Source organism: Canis lupus, chromosome 19 (assembly GCF_003254725.2).
Source record: "Canis lupus dingo isolate Sandy chromosome 19, ASM325472v2, whole genome shotgun sequence".
NCBI classification, from domain to species: domain Eukaryota; kingdom Metazoa; phylum Chordata; class Mammalia; order Carnivora; family Canidae; genus Canis; species Canis lupus.
Window position 1 is genome coordinate 18317617 of NC_064261.1, and position 20706 is coordinate 18338322.

The following is a 20706-nucleotide window of genomic DNA, read 5'->3' on the forward strand; positions in this document are numbered from 1 at the left end:
TTGAAATTCAAATCAAATTCTGTTCTTCCACAAAAACTTCCTGGGCAATAACACCTTACAGTATTTTCTCCCTGGTTATTATTTTGTATTTCCCCTCTTATTAGTTCCTATTCATTCATTCCCTCATATTTCCTCCCTCTCTTTGCCACTGATTTATACACTGTTTTGTATTATTTCTATGAATCTAGAAAACTTCTGGAATATTAGACAAAAAAAAATTTTACTGGTAAAGCCCAATGTCAAGTATATAAGGAGGAAAGAGATGAAATTAATAGGCATGTACACTCTATTTTATATTAAAAAATATATTTACCATGAGAATTTATCACTTTTAAAGTAAAACAAAGAAGTGTATGTGCATGTGCTGAAATGGGAGTGGAGGAGTCGTGATGAAGGAGTGGACTTGAAATAGGAAAGATAAGCTAAGGGCAACGTTTTTCTTCTTCTCCCACCTCCTCTAAGTCAGACAAGGAAGGAGGGAGCCTAAGAAAAAGAGCACTTGCCAGAGCAAATTGTCATAGAAACATAGATTAAAATCTTTTTTCCAAAAAATAAACCAATGATATTGTAAGCATTTCAACTTCAGCTAACTACTGCTTAAAATTTGGCAGCTGTTAATTCACACACAAAAAAACCCATAAAGTACATGAAAATATATTCTACTTACCAACAAGGAGCCAAACAACATTGGAATTGTGTTCTGTAAGAAAATCTTCTAATTGAGTGATACTAGGAACAATACTCTCATTCTTCCTCTGATCCATTACTGAAGTTTTTTCAGACCAGCCTCTAAAGGCCTAAGATTTATTAAACTGCAAGGGAAATCAAGTAAGGGGAGAAAAAGGTGGATTTAATAAAAGTAAAAGTTCATTAAACCCCATTCCAGTTCATTAAGAATGAAAAATAAACAAATATTTTGCAACAAATATACATGCAACAAAGCATGTCCACATTTCTTTTTTCTTTTTTCTTTTTTTCTTTTCTTTTTGCATGTCCACATTTCTATAGAAAATATAAGACAATGATCGGGCTCCCTGTGAGGACCCTGCTTCCCCCTCTGCCTATGTCTCTGCCTCTCTCTCTCTCACTGTGTCTCTCATGAATAAATAAATAAATCTTAAAAAAAAAAAAAAAATATATATATATATATATATGGCAATGTATCACATTTTTAATGTCCTGATTTCACCATCCTAAGAATGAATAGATTTGGGTTCAGTTACCATCTGGCTCCAAATATGAGGGACATAATCACTAAATCTAATCAAAGATATTTATCTCGGGGATCCCTGGGTGGTGCAGCGGTTTGGCGCCTGCCTTTGGCCCAGGACGCGATCCTGGAGACCCGGGATTGAATCCCACGTTGGGCTCCCTGCATGGAGCCTGCTTCTCCCTCTGCCTGTGTCTCTGCCTCTCTCTTTCTCTCTCTCTGTGTGACTATCATGAATAAATAAATAAAATCTTTTAAAAAAAAAAAGATATTTATCTCAACAATAAGAAGGAAGTATTAATGATCTATATTAGACAAATTCATCTGCATTTGTCTCAAAAGCTGCCATTAAATGTTGTATTTATAAATTAACTTATATTAATCCTTCTTAACCTCCATCAGCTCTGTTTTTTATTAAATGGGTTGTAATCTATTACAATCTTCCTACTTTGGATTCACACTGAGTAGAGTTTGGACAGTAAGCAGATGTCCTCCTATCAGGATGGATTACAATAAACACATGTCAAATTGTGACCCAACATGTGAAGAATGTATGTGTATATACACACATTTCAGCAAGATAAGTATGGATATTTAGATGTATTGAGAACGAGTTACATGAATTGACAATGAGTAAAAAGTGAGGAATAAAAGTTCTTATTTTATGATCTGAGAAACAAGAAAACTATCCGCCTGTTAAAAATTATCCCTCATGTTAATACAGTATTAATATGACTAACCCAACTTACCTATAACAAAATTATCTTATGATAAATCAGAAAATAACAACATTTACAACAACAAAAACAAAAAACTAGCTTTAATGACAAAGTGAGCTACACAGTTAATGATCATTTAAGGCCAAATAGCACAGGTGATTTTATAGAAAACTAGAAAAAGAGATTTCAAAACAAGAAGAATATATGAGAACAACTTTCTAGCTGAAATTCAGAACAGCTGACTTGTTAACTTCCTAAAAATGTTTTCTATTTACTCACCAGAGACTTATCTTCAGTGATAACAAAACAACTTTAAAATTGGATTAGACAACATTGCCAGATTAAAATGTTTCATATTTCTAAATTGTTAAAATGTCAGCAATTCAGAGGCAAATTAAACATCTCTTTTAAAAAAAGGAAAAGCTCAACAGCAAAAGGTTTATTAGTAATAGTGATAGGAAAATCTAAGGCTGAAAGAACTAGAAAAAAAATTTAAATGTTTTCATTTTTCAATTACCTTTTTCCCCTACAGTTTAGAAAATGAGTAAAAAATGTTCTCATAGTGAACAGTCTGGGGGGGGGGGGGATAAGCAAAGGTGGTAAAAAGGTACAAACTTCCAGCTGTAAGATAGTAAGTTCTAGAGATACAATGTACATCATGGTGACTATAAGTTAATAATACTGTATTATATATTTGAAAGTTGCTAAGAGAATAGATCTTAAAAGTTCCCATCACAAGAAAAAAATGTTATAACTATGTGAGACCAGCTTAAGCAGTTGGAGCCTGAGCAGGGAGGTTGCCTGATGCAGGGTGACAGAACCCAAGAGGAAGACATCAGACTCCAGGCATCAAACTCCAAAGAGATAAATAAGGCTTCCATGCAAAAGGGCAATCTGGAGTAGTGTGTTGATGTGGGAGAAGGATAAGGAGGGTACACATCTAGGAAATAGCCCTTGCAGGGTATGGGGGAGAGGATTAATTAAGTAAATATATTAAGGATATTGAAAGCCTGTTTTCTCACTGTTGGAGGATATAGATGAAGAAAATTAGAATTAATTCTGTGGTGTTTGATAAAAACTTAAAAGTATAGTTTTCAATATAAGTATACAAATAAATATGGCTATAAATGTGTATATGTATGTATGTACATATGCTCATTAAAAGGTCTGAAAGCAGCAACACCACAATTAAAATGAGTAGAAAACTTTGCTTCTAAAAACCATTTTCTATCAAAAGGAAACAGGGCTCCTTGAAGAAATGACTAATTCCACAAGTAGGTCAAGGAAACTCAAGATGAGCCTTGTTTTCCAGAAGGTAAAGAAATACCTGAAGAATGATGGGAACTTGTCAAAAGGACACAGAAATCAGCTTGAAGAGGCTTCCACTGGAAAAATCTGGGGCAATTTAAGCATCAAAATAAATAATAGTAATAGATTACAACCCATTTAATAAAAAGAACCTATGAATCCATATCAATATAATCAATTAAATTTTGATAAGTAACAAGATTCTCCTACTCAAAATAACTCCCATCAAAATTATTAATGATGAAGGAGGAACTTTGTGAAATTTAGTTAAGTGATCAGACACCATCAATATTAAGATAAATCTGAATTGTGCACTCCTTCTTAAAATTTTTTTGATTACAGTTGACATACAATGTTACATTCATTTCAGGTATACAACACAGTGCTCAACTTCTCCATGCATTATGCTATGCTCACCACAAATATAGCTACCATCGTAATAGAGGAACACAGCCTCACTTCTAAATGCCTGCCAAAGATGCACAATCTGAACCTAATCTATCTTGATTCTCTCTACCAATAGATTATGACCAATAAGAATTGTTTTATTCACCTTTGTATCCACAATACCTGTGATGGTGCCTTTGAACATAGCCATTGTTTTCAAGTATCACATCATTTTAAATGGTATTTTTATCCAGCACATAAGATAGTAACATTGATCTACATGTTTCAACACAAGCTCTCTCAGTATTTCCATAATTCATCTATATTCTCTTCATTTTTCCTGAATCCATTATATTCACTTCAAAACTGTCCACATTAGAACAGAAATTTTGACGGTTATTCTTTTAGCAACGTACAAAGAAAAGCATGAAAATGTGAAATAGTTCAAGCAAAAATAGCACAAACCAGAGACTTAAAGTTCCTAATTTAGCACTACCACTACTATGCCATTTTAGGAAATACCTTTCCAAAAAATTACTTTTCAAAATGAATTACCTATAAAATCTTTTCAAATACTACGTTCAATTTTCTGTCTCACTAGCATAAAGAAAATAAAATTATCAAACACCTAATACTTGCATTAACACTTACAGAGATAGAATTCCAAAACTTAATTTGGTCCTTCAAAAATGGAAGCCATTCTATAAATCACAACAAAAAATACAAATAATATGATAGGAAAATCAGCAAAATATATAGTCAATTTACAGAAGAAGATACTATCACTAGCAATTGGAGATAATCCCCATTTGCCACCCAGTAGTCATATTAAGTGAAAATAAGAAAGACTGCAAACAACTATATTGGCAAAAATATGGGAGAATGGGCATTCATACATAGTTGATAGGCATAAACTATCTTTGGGAAAAATAATTTATCAGATACTATAAAAATGTGTACACTTTAAATTGGACATATCAGTTCTAGGACTCTCTTATAAACACTCAGGCACAAAAGGATGTTTTTCAAGAATAATTACTGCAGCATTATATAAGTACACTGGGAAATTTGAAAAGAGGTCGACTAATAGGAAAATAGTTAAATAAATTATGGTATACTTTCCTGGGAAATAAGATGCATGGAACCTTTCTAAAAGACTGAGATAGTTCTCTATATGGGCTGATACACAGAAATGTCCAGAATATATGCAATGTTAGCAGGGAAAAAGCAAGGTGAGAAACAAAATGTATAGTATTGCATTTATGTTTAAAAGAAAAAAGACTATCCATTATATATATGTTACATGTATATACCCTATATATACACATATATGTATATGTATGCACAAATATAAAGTATGTGTGTGTACACATTTTTTTAAATTTGCATAAACACTAGCAATTCCATGAATGGTTACCTATAGAGAGAGTAGTGGCAAAGATTTCAGGGGAAGGAAAAGAATCAGTGAAGCAGAATGTTCACTTTTACTCTTGATACTTAGGTATTGCTTAAATGTTTTACAATTGGCATATAATACTTCCATAATTTAAAAAGAAAAAGGGAGCGTGGTGGCTGGAAGACAGGAAATAACAGGTTAGAAAGAGGCTTTTCTTAATCAAGCACATATCTCATGGTCTCTCCTTACAAATAGATCTCCAAACCCAAAAATAACAACTCTGGCATCTGTCATTCTACCATCATGTCTTTCTTCAGTTCTCACTTGTGTCTTTAAAAAATTAAAATGCAAATACTGAGCAATAACAAATTTCATCATGACATCAGAAAGATCAGTTAACACCTTTGCAAGAATTATTTGATTTGATAACCTTGAGGGTAAGAACGGAAGGGAGAATAGCTGTACTGTTCTGGAAAGGGCCAGCAGAAAAGCTGCATCAAGGAAGGAGGTAAAGAACACTATAAGGAAGAGATTGGGCAAGGGACAAGGAAGAGGCAGTTATTAAAGAAAGACAGCATCAAAAGAGCTCTAAAAACGGAGCACCTGAGTAGCTCAATCAGTTAATGTCTGACTCTTCATTTTGGCTCAGGTCATGATCTCTGGGTCCTGAGATGAGCCCCATATTGGGCTCTATGCTCAGCAGAGAGTCTGTTTGTCCCTCAACCTCTTCTCCTCCCACCCCCATTCATAAGCTCCCTCTCTCTGTTTCTCCCAAATACATACATCATAAAATTTTAAAGTCCCCCCCGCCAAAAAAAAAAGTTGGGGGGGGGCACCTGGGTGACTCAGTTGATTAAGCATCCAACTCTTGGTCTCAGCTCAGATCTTGATCTCAGGTTCATGAATTTGAGTTCAAGCCCTGCGTTAAGCCTACTTTAAAAAAAAAAATCCTGCTTCAGACTGCATTGTTCTGGATTATATGGATTAAGAACACAGATTCTGTACTAGCCTATCTAAATTAGAACTAACAGTTCATGGGACGCCTGGGTGGCTCAGTGCTTTAAGCCTGCCTTCGGCACAGGGTGTGATCCTAGAGTCCTGGGATCAAGTCCCACATCGGGCTCCCTGCATGGAGTCTGCTTCTCCCTCTGTCTGTGTCTCTGAATCTCTCTCTCTCTCTCTCTCTCTCTCTGTGTGTGTCTCACGAATAAATAAAAAATCTTAAAAAAAAAAAAAAGAACAGTTCTAACACTGTAGCTGAGTGACCAGAGTCAAGTTATTTAACCTCTCTGTGCTCTATTCACTCATCTATAAAACAAGAACACTTCTTATACCTTCTACATCACAGAACTGAATAGTGAGAATTGATTAATTTGTACATGTAAAGCATTGAGAATAGCATCTAGCACGTAGAAATAACACACTGTATAAATTTTTGTAATGGCAACCAATGCTTTGGTGTCTTATTCATATGGGCATTCACCTCTACACACAAGATTGCTCACTTTGAACACCTATAACATCTTACTGAAGACTGCTTTTTGACTGCAGAAACACCTCAGCTTATAATTAGGACAAGCTAGAAATGCCAGTTTATGTTAATGATGGCTAGGAAAGTGTTGGATATACACCTACAGCTTCCTTGCTCTTAGTTTGGAGTAACCCTGAGACATATTTTATTTGGTCTCCGAGAGCGTGAGCTCCAATGCCCACAGTGGTAACTGCTAGGAATAACCTTTATTGACTTCAGTCCCTTTCCTTTCTTACTTCCCCATCCTGCTACCAGTGTTTCCTGTGATCACTTCCCAAATAAACTATCTGTACTTGAAAGCTTACCCAGCTTTTTCTGAGGAAACCCAAACTAAGGCCCCTTTTTTTTTGTTATCGGTCCTATAAATGTGAGGACAGTTTTCTATTACATGAAAAAAGATTCTGTACTTTAAAGAGATCATGAGACACGTGGGTGGCTCAGGGGTTGAGCATCTGCCCTCAGCTCAGGGTGTGATCCCGGAGTCCTGGGATTGAGTCCCACATTGGCTCTCTGAGGAGCCTACTTCTCTCCCTCTGCCTATGTCTCTGCCTCTCACTCTCTGTCTCTCATGAATAAAATGTTTTTAAAAATAAAGAGATCATGAAATCATACAATTTAAAGGACACAGTATTAAATACTTAATATTTTTTGAAAGTTTGCTTTAATTCAAGGCATATATATGCTGGGTTTTGAAACAGGGTTTGACAGAAAGAAACATTTCCTTCATCTGAACAGGAAGAAAGAGAAAGGAAAGACCCACATATGGGGAGATTTGGAGACAGAAAGATGAGAGAATCTGGTGGCTTCTATATATTTTTGAAAAACTCAAATTCATATTTATCTAAAACTTCTATTTCATTCATTTTTTCTTTGATTTTTTACTACTCCCGTTTTTTGGTTCTAATCCCATTACTTCTACAGTTTCTACTCCTCTTCTATTTTTCTATTTTTCTTAGTCTTTAATTTGTGTTCATAACAGCTGTCAGAAGAATGGCCCTAGGGTGGTAGGTGAAAGGAAATATGGATGAGAGGGCCTTCATCACCACAGCTTACCCCAAGTCACCCAACTCCACCCTACCTCAGCAACAATTACTTGATTACCTTAGAAAAGAGGAGTGGGGGAAACTGGATGATCTGTGTACCTGCCCACAGCTTCTCAAGAAAACCTCACTGCACTGGTTAACTTTCTTCCAGGGCTACATGACTCCTATGAGAGAGAGATCGCCCCATAATTTGACATAGGATTTCAGAAAAAAAAAAAAAGGTTTTCCTATACCAGGCTTAAACTGCAATATGTCTATATAATATTACCTATGAAGGACACCTGGGTGGCTCAGTGGTTGAGTGTCTGCCTTCGGCTCAGGGCATGATCCTGGGGTTCCAGAATCAAGTCCCACATCAGGCTCCCCACAGGGAGCCTGCTTCTTCCTCTGCCTCTCTTTGTGTCTCTCATGAGTAAATAAATAAAATCTTTAAAAAATACATATTACCTACGATGTGAGAAGACTTAGTTATAAAGAGCCAGAGCTTTCTCTGGAACTGTCATAGGAAAGTATATATTTGATTCTGATTTTTTGGAGCAACATACTTAAGACAGTTGCATTATAATGTAGGGTTATTTTTTTTGTTTGTCCATTCAATAAATATTTATTGAGCTTAAAGATTCTACAAAACAGCTAAGGACTTGAGTATTAAGTTTAAGATTTGGAATATTTATAATAATCTTTAGTAGGATGTCTGGCAATACAGAAAATGCTAAAGAAAGGCTGTTTTAATCACTGTCTGTATCTTCCCAGTTATCATATCATAATTATCACTTCAGAAGTCTGTCCCCCCCCCAACTAGACAGCTGTTCTTAAAGATGAGTTTGCCCTACTCATTTAAGTGCCATACCCAACCAAGTTCCTATATACAGCAGTCTCTCAATACTTGTTTCAGAAATGAATGAAATAAATGTATCATTATAAAAAGTACATAATTATAAACTATTGCCAAAAATGAGTATTCACAATGTACCTAGGGCCAAAGAGATTCCTAAATGATCTTTTCAGTCTCAAGAAAATCTGGTTTTTATTTGCTTGAGTTTAAGAAAAGGATATTCAACTTTTTAATAACCCAATTTCAAATACAACAAAAATGTGAAAAAAATTTAATCATTCTCAAATATCTCATACAACAATGAAGTCACAAATCTTTGGATAAAATGTGTTCACATATCTTCAGATCATTATATTAAAGTTATTTGGAATTAATTACAGTTCTTTTCTATAAAAGAAATTACATGGGTTTTAAGAGTTGGAAAATCAACTTTACAGTTTCCCTTTGAACTTCATCAACAACGATATTCTCTTCATCATCAGGTAAAATTAACCATCTATTAGAACATAGCCATACCCTATACTAGAAATTCTATGAGGTATGCACCTTACATATTTTTACGTTATCTGCCCTTGGGCCCAATTTTACTAATCTACATTAAGTGTTTCAGAATATATAATTATGTTTTTCAGCTGTTTGGTTTCTGCTTATATGTAACAAAGTTGCCAATTTCAAAGTCATTTACATCCTCCTTGCAGTTAAGAAGCCATGTAATTGACCCAAATGTCTCAGTAAATAAAAACACTATCTAAACAGACTGCTCATCTCTACTATGGCATATTGACATCCCCAAACAAAAGCAAAACATAAACCAGATCACAAAATTTTTATTCAAAGTAAGTTTCAAGAATGAGTAGAACATTTGAGCTACTCATTTAGAACAATGACCACTCACCAATCTAAAGGTAAGTGGCCTGAAATGTGATGTTCCTTCCAACTCCATGATGCTACATCAATAAGTACAGAAAATAGACATACCTACTATAATGAAACATCTCACTTAAAATAAGTATACAGTGATTTGAAAAGCCCCCCTGCCTAAAATATTTTACTCATCAGGATACAAAAGCCTAAAATTTTACCACCCATTTCTTTAAATGGAGTATTAACCAATATTCTCTCTTAAAATGCAAACTAAAGTACCTCAGTAATAGCTACCATTAATTATTACCATGTATTATTAGTGTAAATTAATTTACCGGATGACTTTTCTCACTGACAAGCAGGATCCAGGGATATCATGAAAGGCCCAAGATTCCCAAGATGGGAGAAATCTTAAAAAGGAGATGGTGGGCAACAAAAGCAAACTTAATTTCCTTAACAATTTTGGCCAGGGCAGTAGCTTTGTACACATCAAGCAAAAATATATAACGTCCTATTCTATTAATTTAAACAAACAAGACAGACAATTATCCTCTTAAGTCAGACCAGGTATATAATCCTCTCTGCCTAGAAAGACTTATTCCAGATCCCTTTCAGTCTCAGGATTCTATGTGTAACAAACACAATTCACTAACTCTAAAACCCAACAGAATTAAGTGATAAAATAACATTCCATCAGAAATTACAGAAATCATCTAGTATCCTGGAACTAGACTAGGATTTAAAGCCAAATTTGAAATGGAAAGCTCGGTCCATCCCTTTAATTCCTTCCTTAGCCAGGATATAACTTGAGCAAGTTACTGCACCTCAGAGCCTGTTTCCACATGGCCATGTCTTCCTTGAAGAGATGCTGAAAGCATTAAAAACACAAAGCAAACATAAAACTCACACTACAGTGCTTGACAAGAAACATTACAACAATGGTAGCTAAGCTACTATTATTAATGTTCTTAAAAAAAAAAACCAACTGAACAAAAAAAGGTGAAAGCTAAGAAAAATAAAATGCATACCAGTAAACAATGACTAAAATGTATTTCTTTCTTCACAATATATGAGAAAAATATATATTTAATAACAGAATTTTAAAACCAAAAAAATTAATTGGCATAAATAACAATCAAGAAAGTATTAAGTTAATATAAATAACATAGTTCTACAAATACCAGTGAACATGATTCTTAGAAGCAGATCAAATATCAAAATACACTAGTCACCAGGCAACCATTGCTAAAGAAATGGTGAGTGACAATTCAAACACTATAAATTAGCAAATTAAACATGCTTTTAACATCATAAGCTACACTACAATAATGGTTCTTTATATTATATGCGGAAGAATTTTTAACATCTAAGAAATCATATCATTCAACAATAATGTTGCACTTTTGGGAACCTGACTTCTATAGCCATAATTTTATGCTGGTTTACCTAAATACTTACTAAAAGCAAAAACAAAACAAATATTTTAAAAATCTATAGAAAATGTATCTATTAAAAGGGTAAAAAGAACTGACTTCAACTTCTCCAAATCTAGAAGAAACCATGATTTTTAAATATAGCCTGCTTTAAATAGTCCACTAGAACTAATTACTACCTTCATCATATTCCTTGATATGGTCAGTAATACAAAGAGATGAACAGTAACTAGTAAGTGAAAGGTTTAATCCTCCCACTTCTACAACCCATATACTGGTTGTGGGGTTCTGTCGTCCCTTTTTGTACTAACTAGTGAACACACTCTGTAAGTTTCCTTTAATTCTTTTAATTAAGAATTAAATATATCATTTTCATTAAAAATACACCAGAAGCCATAACACTAAAAAGCACCAGTAAAATAAAATTCTATAGGATTTTAGTAATAAAACTATTTCCTTTTGCCTATCTGGCCCTTACGCTTCTCTTTTATCTTCTACCTTCTGTCACTTCTGTCAGAAAACTCTACCAAATACATATTCAGGGATCCCTGGGTGGCGCAGCGGTTTGGCGCCTGCCTTTGGCCCAGGGCGCGATCCTGGAGACCCGGGATCGAATCCCACGTTGGGCTCCCGGTGCATGGAGCCTGCTTCTCCCTCTGCCTGTGTCTCTGCCTCTCTCTCTCTCTCTCTCTCATAAATAAATAAAAATTAAAAAAAAATTCAAACTACTGGCCCAACAAAATAGGGTCTTTGGGTGTGGGAAGAAGGAAAAAGAAACTGGCCACACTCTCATCATACTTACCAACACTCTCATTTTAAATGAGTACGGATAGAAAAAAATGGATATGAATAGAAATATACTTTACATATACATAAAATGTGACAAAGTACAATAAGATCAGTAATCTAAAGTTTAAACTTTAAACATTTTGGTCAATGTTCTCCTCTCTTTGAAATGTTCATTCCATGGTATTAATTCACCATTAAAATGATAAAAATACAGCTACCATAACAATGGCTATAACATTTATTCAATGCTTACTGTGTCCTAGACACTGTTCTAAACATGTTATATGTATTTAATCATTTAATTGTCATAAATAACTGTTCATTTACAATTCCCCACTTTACAGATGAGAAAAATATGGCACTGAGAAGCTAAGCACAAACATAATTAAGATATGACTTCAGTAATTATCTCTTCATTCTCAGTTTCTTTATATGAAAAATGAATTCCTTCCTCCCAGCTCTACATTTAGAAGCTACTATGAATGCTACCAAAATTAATATTTTGCTATAAAAAACATATTTTTCCCACTATGGCATTTCTTCTCCTGAAAGGATCCTCCATTAAATCAGAGGTCAACACTGTTTTTTAAATAACCAAGTGGTAATACATCAAGTTATAGAGACTGATTAGCAGCACAGAAGGCCAATTTATAAAGTGAGCCAAATCTGACTTAACCACCTCCCCACTTTTCTAGAACCTCTCTCTCAACTGGCCATAAAGGCTATATTTATGTACTTTGAAAAAGCTTATTTGACCCTAAAGAACTTGACAATTGCTAAAAGACATATGGTAGTTTTTAAATATCCAAAAATTCTTTAATATTCCTCCCTACAAGAGACGAAACTTAATTAATTCCTCCTTTGAAGTGTGGGCTGGACTTAGTGATACGGTTCTAAAAGAACATGACAGAAGCAATGGTGTGTAAGTCAAAAATGGCACCACATCTTCCTCTTTGCTCTCTTGGATCATCTATTCCAGGGGGAAATCAGCTGCCTTGTTAGGACACTTAAAAGGCCTGGAGAGGTTCACATGTTGAGGATTTGAGGCCTCCAGCCAATAGCCATGTGAGTGAACCATCATGGAAGCAAATCCTTTAGCCACAGTTGAGACAACTAAAGTCCCAGCCAAGATTTTGGCTGCAACCTCCTGAGAGACCCTAAGACCAGAGGGAACCAGTTTTTAGGCATGCTCAAATCCAGACCCACAGAGACTGAGATACTAAATATTTTAGACCACTAGATTCAGGTATAATTTGTTACTCGGCAATAGATAACTAATACAAAATATGATAAAACTAATTTTGCAAGATAACTGCAAGTTATCTCTACCCTAATGGTTCATACTTGTCATGTTAAGCTAAACTACTGCACTCTACTCTCCTCCAACTTACCAAAAGTTGAGGAATCAGTAATAACACACCAAGAAGATTACCAATTATATGAGTGAACCATTTCCTCTCTCTATTCTAACTGGAAGTCTTCCGAATGGACTCTAGAGCAACCTCTACCCTGCCGCCTATAAAAGAAGATCTGTGTCTATAACCATCACCACCTCCTTACCTCCTATCTTAGTAGAAGTCTATCTAAAGTTCCCTTGACCTGAATCCTAATATTCCATCCTTTCCAGCTTAGTCAGTGATTAATTATTTTCCCTCATTCTTCTGTCCTCAAATTTTATTTCTGATGGTTTTTTTTTTATCCTCAGCGAATAAAGATTATAAGTCATATTATCTATACCTCTAGAAAACAAAAAACTCTCTCTCAAACTCCTATCTCTAGCTATCCTCTCTCTATTCCACTTGAAACCAAACTTTCTGAAAGAGTAAATGACATCAGCTATTTCAATTTTCTTATCTCTTACCCAGTGTGAACTGGCTCCACATATATAATTGCTCTTGCTCCGGTCAACAACTTCTTGACATGTTCAATGGATACTTTTCCTGTCATTTAATGTCTCAAAGATACTTAATTGTTCCCTTTCTCCAAACTCAGTACTCCCACTAACTTCTGTAATTCTCCTGCTTTCTTATCTACTCATTCATCTCTTTTTTTTTTCATTCATCTCCTTTGAGGTGTGTTTTCCTTCCATCTGATTTATTAGTGTTCCCCATCCTCATTTCTCTTCTTTTACTTTACATTATTTTTCCCTGAGTAATCTCATCCAGTCCCATTGCTTTTAACCAACACCTATAATACGAAACTAAATTTTATGTTTCCAGTTGGATATTCTTAACTAAGATCCATATATACAACTTCCTAATGACATTTCTTGGAAGTCACAGATGCCTCATAACTATAGCCCCAAACTGGTCTTCTCCAACCAGGTTTCCAAATCTATTGTTCTTCCTATACTGCCATAGTAATTGGCCCCACTCGGTTTCCCAAGCCAGAGATCATAAAATTGAGTTATCTTTCAAATATTTATTGAACATTAATTATGTGCTTGAACATGACAGTAACTAGAAATTATCCTGACTCTACTCTCCCTCAAGCCTACCAAGTTCTACCCAGTACATGTCCTTTGCCTCTGTCTAATCCATCTCCATCCTTAATTCCAATTTGCATCACTATACTTCTGGTTCTCATTTGCCACCTGGATTATTACAATAACCTCTAAATGATCACCAACCACTCTGCCAAGTTCATCACTCTTTCAATTCATCCCCAGACTGTTGCTTGACCATGTCACTTCTATATGTTATTTACAAATTGCCTGCAATTTTCTCAAATGAAAGAGTTAATTTTCTTAATCTTTCATGAAATTTTTCAAATTCTATCACTATCTTTAACATGAAAGAGTATGCTAAAATGAAGACTATAAGAATCCTATTTTCCCACAGTACCTTAAAGTACCTTCATTTATGAACTAAAGTTATGAAAGATTTGTTATAAATACAAATATTTACCATATGGGTAGTGTTTTCCAAGTCTTTTACATAAACCAAAAATATCTTTGCATCTGAAACTCAAAAAAAATGTATGGTATTTCACAAAAATATTACCTTGAAAAAATACTCTAGACTTTCCAGGGCCATGATGACTACTACTCTAATACTTAAAAAAACTGAAATAGTGCCTGAAATAAGGTATATGATACTCAATAAATATTAGTGAAATGAATTATTTCTTCATCATGTTTAACCATGTCTTCTATGATTTTCCATAGAACTGATAATAAAAAATATACTTGAGTTCAATCATACCCAGTTTTCTGTAAAGAACAAACCAAACTAATTTTCTTCACTTCTTCGAAAACTCTTTATAATATGGACAGATAAATGAACAAGCAAAAGAGGGGGAAAAAATGTTGATACTTGATCAAGAATCAAGCCAAAGTTTCCCTTGGCTTTCTCCTGCCAATACACAAACTATGCACTTGACTTGTCAGTCGGGTATCAACAATTCAAAAGTCATATAAAAGAAATGGCAGGTCATATTATACACCCCCCCAACCTCTACTCCTTGACCAATTAAGAAGATTAAAACACAACTAAAGCAGAAAAAGATTTCCTTTATCTCAGCTTTAAATAGAAATCAGATTTTTTTTAAAATTTAGCCAAAATATTTACCCAAATTTTTTTCAGAGTCTGTAATGTTGTTTTTCTTCTTATCTTCAGAAGGTCTACCTGCAGAGTTTCATCTTAACCTGAAAAGAACAACATTTTATCCAATTATACAAGATAGTCTGGCTTAACCACATTTCACCATTTCAGATTACTGGATTACATGTGTGTGAACGCACACACATGTAAAGTTTTTAATAGTACTCCAAAATTGCATTTCCTTCTTTAAAATTTCCAAACAAGAAATACTTCTAAATCTAGAATAAGACCACAGTTTCCAAACTACAGCATTCTAAATGTTTCAAAAACCACTATACCCATGGAAAGAGCATGACTGGATAGTCAGAGAGTTGTAGAGGTCAAATCCTACCTTTAAAACATACTCAAGGGGCACCTGGGTGGCTCAGTCCATTAAGCATCTGACTCCGGGGCAGCCCCGGTGGCTCAGCTGTTTAGCGCCGCCTTCAGCCCAGGGTGTGATTCTGGAGTCCCGGGATCGAGTGGAGGAGCCTGCTTCTCCCTCTGCTTCTCTCTCTCCCCCTCTCTAATAAATAAAATCTTAAAAAAAAAAAAAAAAAAAAGCATCTCTGTTTGGGATCAGGTCATGATTTCATTATCATGAGATCAGGACCCCTGTCAGACTCTGCACTCAGAATCTGCTTGAGATTGTCTCTCTTCCTCTGCCCCACACCCTGGGCACGCTCCCTTGTGTGCTCTCAATCAACAAACAAATAAATAATAAAACAAATAAATAAACAAATAAATAAATCTGTAAAAAAAATATATATATATACTCAGGGATCGGGGATCCCTGGGTGGCTCAGCGGTTTAACACCTGCCTTCAGCCCAGGGCATGATCCTGGAGTCCCGGGATCCAGGCCCACATCGGGCTCCCTGCAAGGAGCCTGCTTCTCCCTCTGCCTGTATCTCTGCTTCTCTCTCTCTCTCTCTCTGTATCTCTCATAAATAAATAAATAAAATCTTTAAAAAAATACTCAAACTGTGACCTTAAAAAAGTTGTTGTCTCAGACTGTTGGGTCTTTGCTGGCAAGAATCATGTCTCAGGGGGGATCCCTGGGTGGCTCAGCGGTTTAGCGCCTGCCTTTGGCCCAGGGCGCAATACTGAAGTCTCAGAATCGAGTCCTGGGATGGAGTCCCACGTCGGGCTCCCTGCATGAGCCTGCTTCTCCCTCCTCCTGTGTCTCTGCCTCCCTCCCTCTCTCTCTCTCTATCATAAATAAAAAAATCTTTTTAAAAAATCATGTCTCCGTTTCCTTCCTATTCCAAGCACATAGCACACTTTTCATCAAATGGAAATCACCTTGCAAACTCTTAAGATACTTGGGAGATGATAAGGCATACTGATTAAGGGACTGTAAACTGGAGTCAGATTATCTGGTTTAAATCACATCTCCTGACTTTCAACAAGTTGATTTTTAGGGCTGTATCTTTATGAAATGATAATAAAAGACCTTATATGATAGGATTGTTATGATGATTAAATGAGATAACATGCCTATGAAATATGTACCACTCAACAATTCTGTTTAAGATAAATATTCTGGTTAATTCACCTAATTTTATATTTAATGTTTATGGTTAACTTAGAATAAATCCGCTTCAATGCCATGCAAAGAGTGAAAGCAGCAACATGAAACCAGTTGAAACTTACACGCTTGGACAATTAAAAGGCTATTTCCTTAGGGCGGAAATTTACCAGAACTCTTTCCATTTAACAAGCGTCCCAGGATCCCTGGGTGGCGCAGTGGTTTAGCGCCTGCCTTTGGCCCAGGGCGCGATCCTGGAGTCCCGGGATCAAGTCCCACATCAGGCTCCCTGCATGGAGCCTGCTTCTCCCTCTGCCTGTGTCTCTGCCTCTTTCTCCCCCTATGTCTATCATGAATAAATAAATAAAATCTTAAAAAAAAAAAAAAGAAAGAAAAACAAGCGTCCCTAACTTTCCAATGACAAAACTAAGGCCAGTGGGATGGGGAGTTAGGTGTGGGAGAGTGGGTGGGAGCCAAAATTCTGCAGACGGAAAACCAACTTCCCTTCACCTTCCTCTGACCAAAAGATAATGTTTCCGACGAAATGTACTCTTCCATAGCGCAGACTCGGCCAGCACCAATTCGGAATACAAAACACTCCACGCCTGGATTGGAAAGGGGGCTCAAAGGCTTCACTGCCCTCGGTCAATAGACCCTACGTTATCGGGGGCGCGGCAGCTCAGAGCTGCTGGCAAGGCTAAAGCCAGAGCCTGCAGGTGCACTGTCCTTCCCGCCCGCCGAGTCCACGCACCAGCCGCGGGCGCCGCCCACCCGCCTGAATCGCCGTCCACAGAGGCCGCTCCTGCGTCCGCGCCCCCAACAATCTGACCGCGACGGCCCTTCCAGGCCTGCCCACTGACCTCCGACACCAGGTCGACAGGTCCCGGGGCCGTACAAGACACTGAGAAATGAGTCGACACCGCAACACACAGCAGCGACGACGCCAAACCCCCGAGACTCCGACCCGGCTGAATTCCAGAGATGATGGGAATCCTCTCACCCCAGCCCTGCCCAGTCCGACCCCGTCCCCTCACCTGGGCGAGCGCCGGGGCAGCCTGGAACCGCTCAGGCCTCTCTCCGAGGGACCCCACAGGCCTCGGGCAGCGGCAGCAGCGCCGAGCCGGACCCGGGCCGCGAAACTCTGCCCGCGCCACACCCTCCAAGCCCTCCACCCCGGCCGGCAGCCACAGGTGCGGCCCAGGGCCCGGGCCACTGACACCGAGGGGCGGAGAGGGATGGGAGGGGTCCCAGCTGGGGCCAGGCGTCACTGCGGCTGCGTCAACTGGTAGCGTCTTGCGTCATGACGCCGGTACGCCAGCCTGGCCCCGCCCAGGAGTCTGCGGCGCCCGCCCCGCCCCCGGCCCCTCCCCCCGGCCCCTCCCCGCCCGTCCCGGGGCTGAGGGTGGAGTCTGGGCGGTGGGGCGGAGGTCAGGGCCGGAGGTCAGGGGCGGGATCGCGCCGAGCGAGTGTCCGCGCCCGGCCTTTCCGACCCCGGAGCCGCGGGGACGCGGCAACCCGCAGAGCGCGAACGGAGAGGAGAAGCTGACCGGTGCTAGGAAGCGCAGTGAACCCTCTCGGAATAGAGAGCAATGCTCTTCTGACCTTATCAATCCCGGGAGTTTGATTGTACCGAATGAAACTACGTTGAATGGACTGATTGTAGGACCGTGCTGATGAAAAGCGGTTTGATGCTCGCCATTTTTAAAGACCAAGACCCTCCATGTTATTTAACCAAGGCAAACGACTCTCTGGAGTTCGAGAATTCTCTCGGGTATATTGCGCACCTCTGGTGCACGTGGTGCACGGATCGTAGAGGAAAGTGGAAAGCAGCCTTAGGTCGGTGGAAGCTTTGTGATTGCTTGAGACAGAGGTGCAATATGCCCGTAGGGCCCCTAGAAATGCACCCGGAGAGGTGCCAGCAGTGGCAAGGGGTGGTTCTAAGCACTGTATGTTTATTGATTCGTTGACTCCTCCCCAAACCCTGCGAGGTGAGTGCTACGTCCCTTCTGTTCCCATTTCCCATTAAAAACTAAGATACACAGAGGTTAAATAACTTGGAAGGGTGGGGTTGAAACCCCAAGCAGGCTTCCTCCAAGGTCATGCTCTTAAGCATTACTGTATAGTGTAGCCTGCCTCGAGTTCTAAACGTCTAAAACTCTAGTTGGGGGCAGCCCGGGTGGCTCAGCGGTTTAGCGCCGCCTTCGGCCCAGGGCGTGACCCTAGAGACCTGGGATCGAGTCCCGCGTCGGGCTCCGTGCATGGGGCCTGCTTCTCCCTCTGCTTGAGTCTCTGCCTCTCTCTCTCTCTCTCTCTCTCTCTCTCTCTCTCTCTCTCTCATGAATAAATAAAATCTTTAAAATAAAATAGGACTCTACGTTTGACTTCCTGAGTTGAACCTACCATATCTCCCGACTTTTTCAAGTGGAATTTTACTCTTACCCTGAAAGCAATTGATGTGCTATCAAAGGTAAAATAAAGCCAGAAAAGGTTAAACATATGACATACCATATTAACCCTTACTGCGTATGAAGAAATAGAGGCCCTGGCCGAAGTGTTATGAAAGGATTGGATAAAAGAAAAAAAAAACAAAACAAAAAACATACACCTATCTTAATTACTTCCCCCTTCTACCAGGACACTCCTATCACCCTCATTTGAATTACCCCTTTAGAGTTTATTTCCTCACTTCTGCAAGAAATCAATTTCAATGGTCTTTTTCAAAATCTGGAAGAATCGCAGTCTTTCTCCGTCTTTGTTCCTTAGTAGGGCACCAGGACCCCACATGAATTCAAGTTTGCCACAGCCAAGCTACCAACTTGGAAACTGTCCCAGTAAAAATACTCCAGAAATCTAGAAATTACCTCAACCCCGGGTCTCCAGGATCACACCCGGGGCTGAAGGCGGCACTAAACTGCTGAGCCACCCGGGCTGCCCAAATTTAACCAAATTTAGCTGTTTTCTATTTACATGGATATTTTCACCATGAAAATGTCTTACAGTAAAATAAAATGAAATATCCTTTAAAAAACTAAACGTATACTAAAAAAATTTTTAAGAATTAAAAGGCACCAGCTAATGCCTAATGTGGATTAGTTCATTTAGCTTGAGCAGGCCCATAATGTAAATACCAGTTGTGGTTGAGGAAGTTTAGAAAAGTTGAATAACTTGCTCAAGGTCACATAAGTTAGAAAATGGAACCAGAACTTGAAGTCAAGTGAGTCTAACTCCAAGACCTATTATCTTTCACTACTCCATACTAGATCCAAGTTAAAAAAAAAAATCTCAAATTGCAGAACTACAACACATAAAAAAGTAAAACCACAACTACTTTACAGATAACTTGAAAACAATGTTAAAATAGCATACTATCTGTATTTTAATGCATAAGGGAATTTACTGCCACCAAATTCAATATGTTAAAGTTTTTTGAATGCTTAACTCAGGTTTTTATTTCTCTATCATCTAATAAATTCTTAAAACCGCAATATCTTTATGTATAAACCTGAGTGTTCCTCAAGTTACTATATACTTTTTATAACACCAGGATACCAAGTTTAAAGTCCATTCTCATACCAAATCATCATCATCATCATCAGTAATATTAGTAAGCCCATATAAACAACAAAAAAATCAATAGATTTCTATATTATTTCACAATATACCTGCCAAATGAAATTATTTTTCTTTTCACTTTCCACTAGCCAATGCAGGCCATAATTCAAACTTCTGTCATGCCATAAATATCATGGCATGTGTATAGGAAAATCACAATTATCCACTTTAAAGCTGATAAAAAGTGAGAAGAACTGAATATGCATTTCGTACATCTTTTGATATACTAGAAAAACCTAGTTTTCTAATAATGATTTTGAACTTTGAAAATAACATAATGTTCTACAAACCAACAGTAAAACCACCAAACATGAGCAAAAGATATGAACAGACAGCTCACATAAAAAGAAATACAAATGGGCCTAAAGTAGGACAAAAGATGTTCTTAATTCTCATAAAAAGAGAAAGACCAGTTAAAGCTGCAGTTGAGCTAACCATTGCTTTTCTTTTCAAAGGACAAAGCTCAAAA

The 20706-nt window shown here is 37.7% G+C and overlaps 1 protein-coding gene across 10 annotated transcripts in view; it reads right to left on the reverse strand.

Moving 5' to 3' along the window:
• The window catches only part of BLTP1 (bridge-like lipid transfer protein family member 1), a 204520-nt gene extending 186611 nt beyond the window's left edge, over positions 1 to 17909 (reverse strand). For 7 of the 10 annotated variants that reach the window (XM_025420515.3, XM_049097420.1, XM_035702297.2 and 4 more), the window contains exons 1-3: positions 17660 to 17889; positions 15085 to 15161; positions 668 to 812 (exon numbers count right to left, since the gene is read on the reverse strand). In XM_025420515.3, coding sequence (XP_025276300.3) covers positions 668 to 764 — 97 coding nt within the window. In that variant the 5' untranslated portion in view covers positions 765 to 812; positions 15085 to 15161; positions 17660 to 17889. Of the gene's footprint in view, positions 1 to 667; positions 813 to 15084; positions 15162 to 15448; positions 15637 to 17659 lie in introns of all 10 variants that reach the window. The other 3 variants (XM_049097419.1, XM_025420514.3, XM_049097424.1) reach the window with 3 other exon arrangements.
• Positions 17910 to 20706: the final 2797 nt, after the last annotated feature.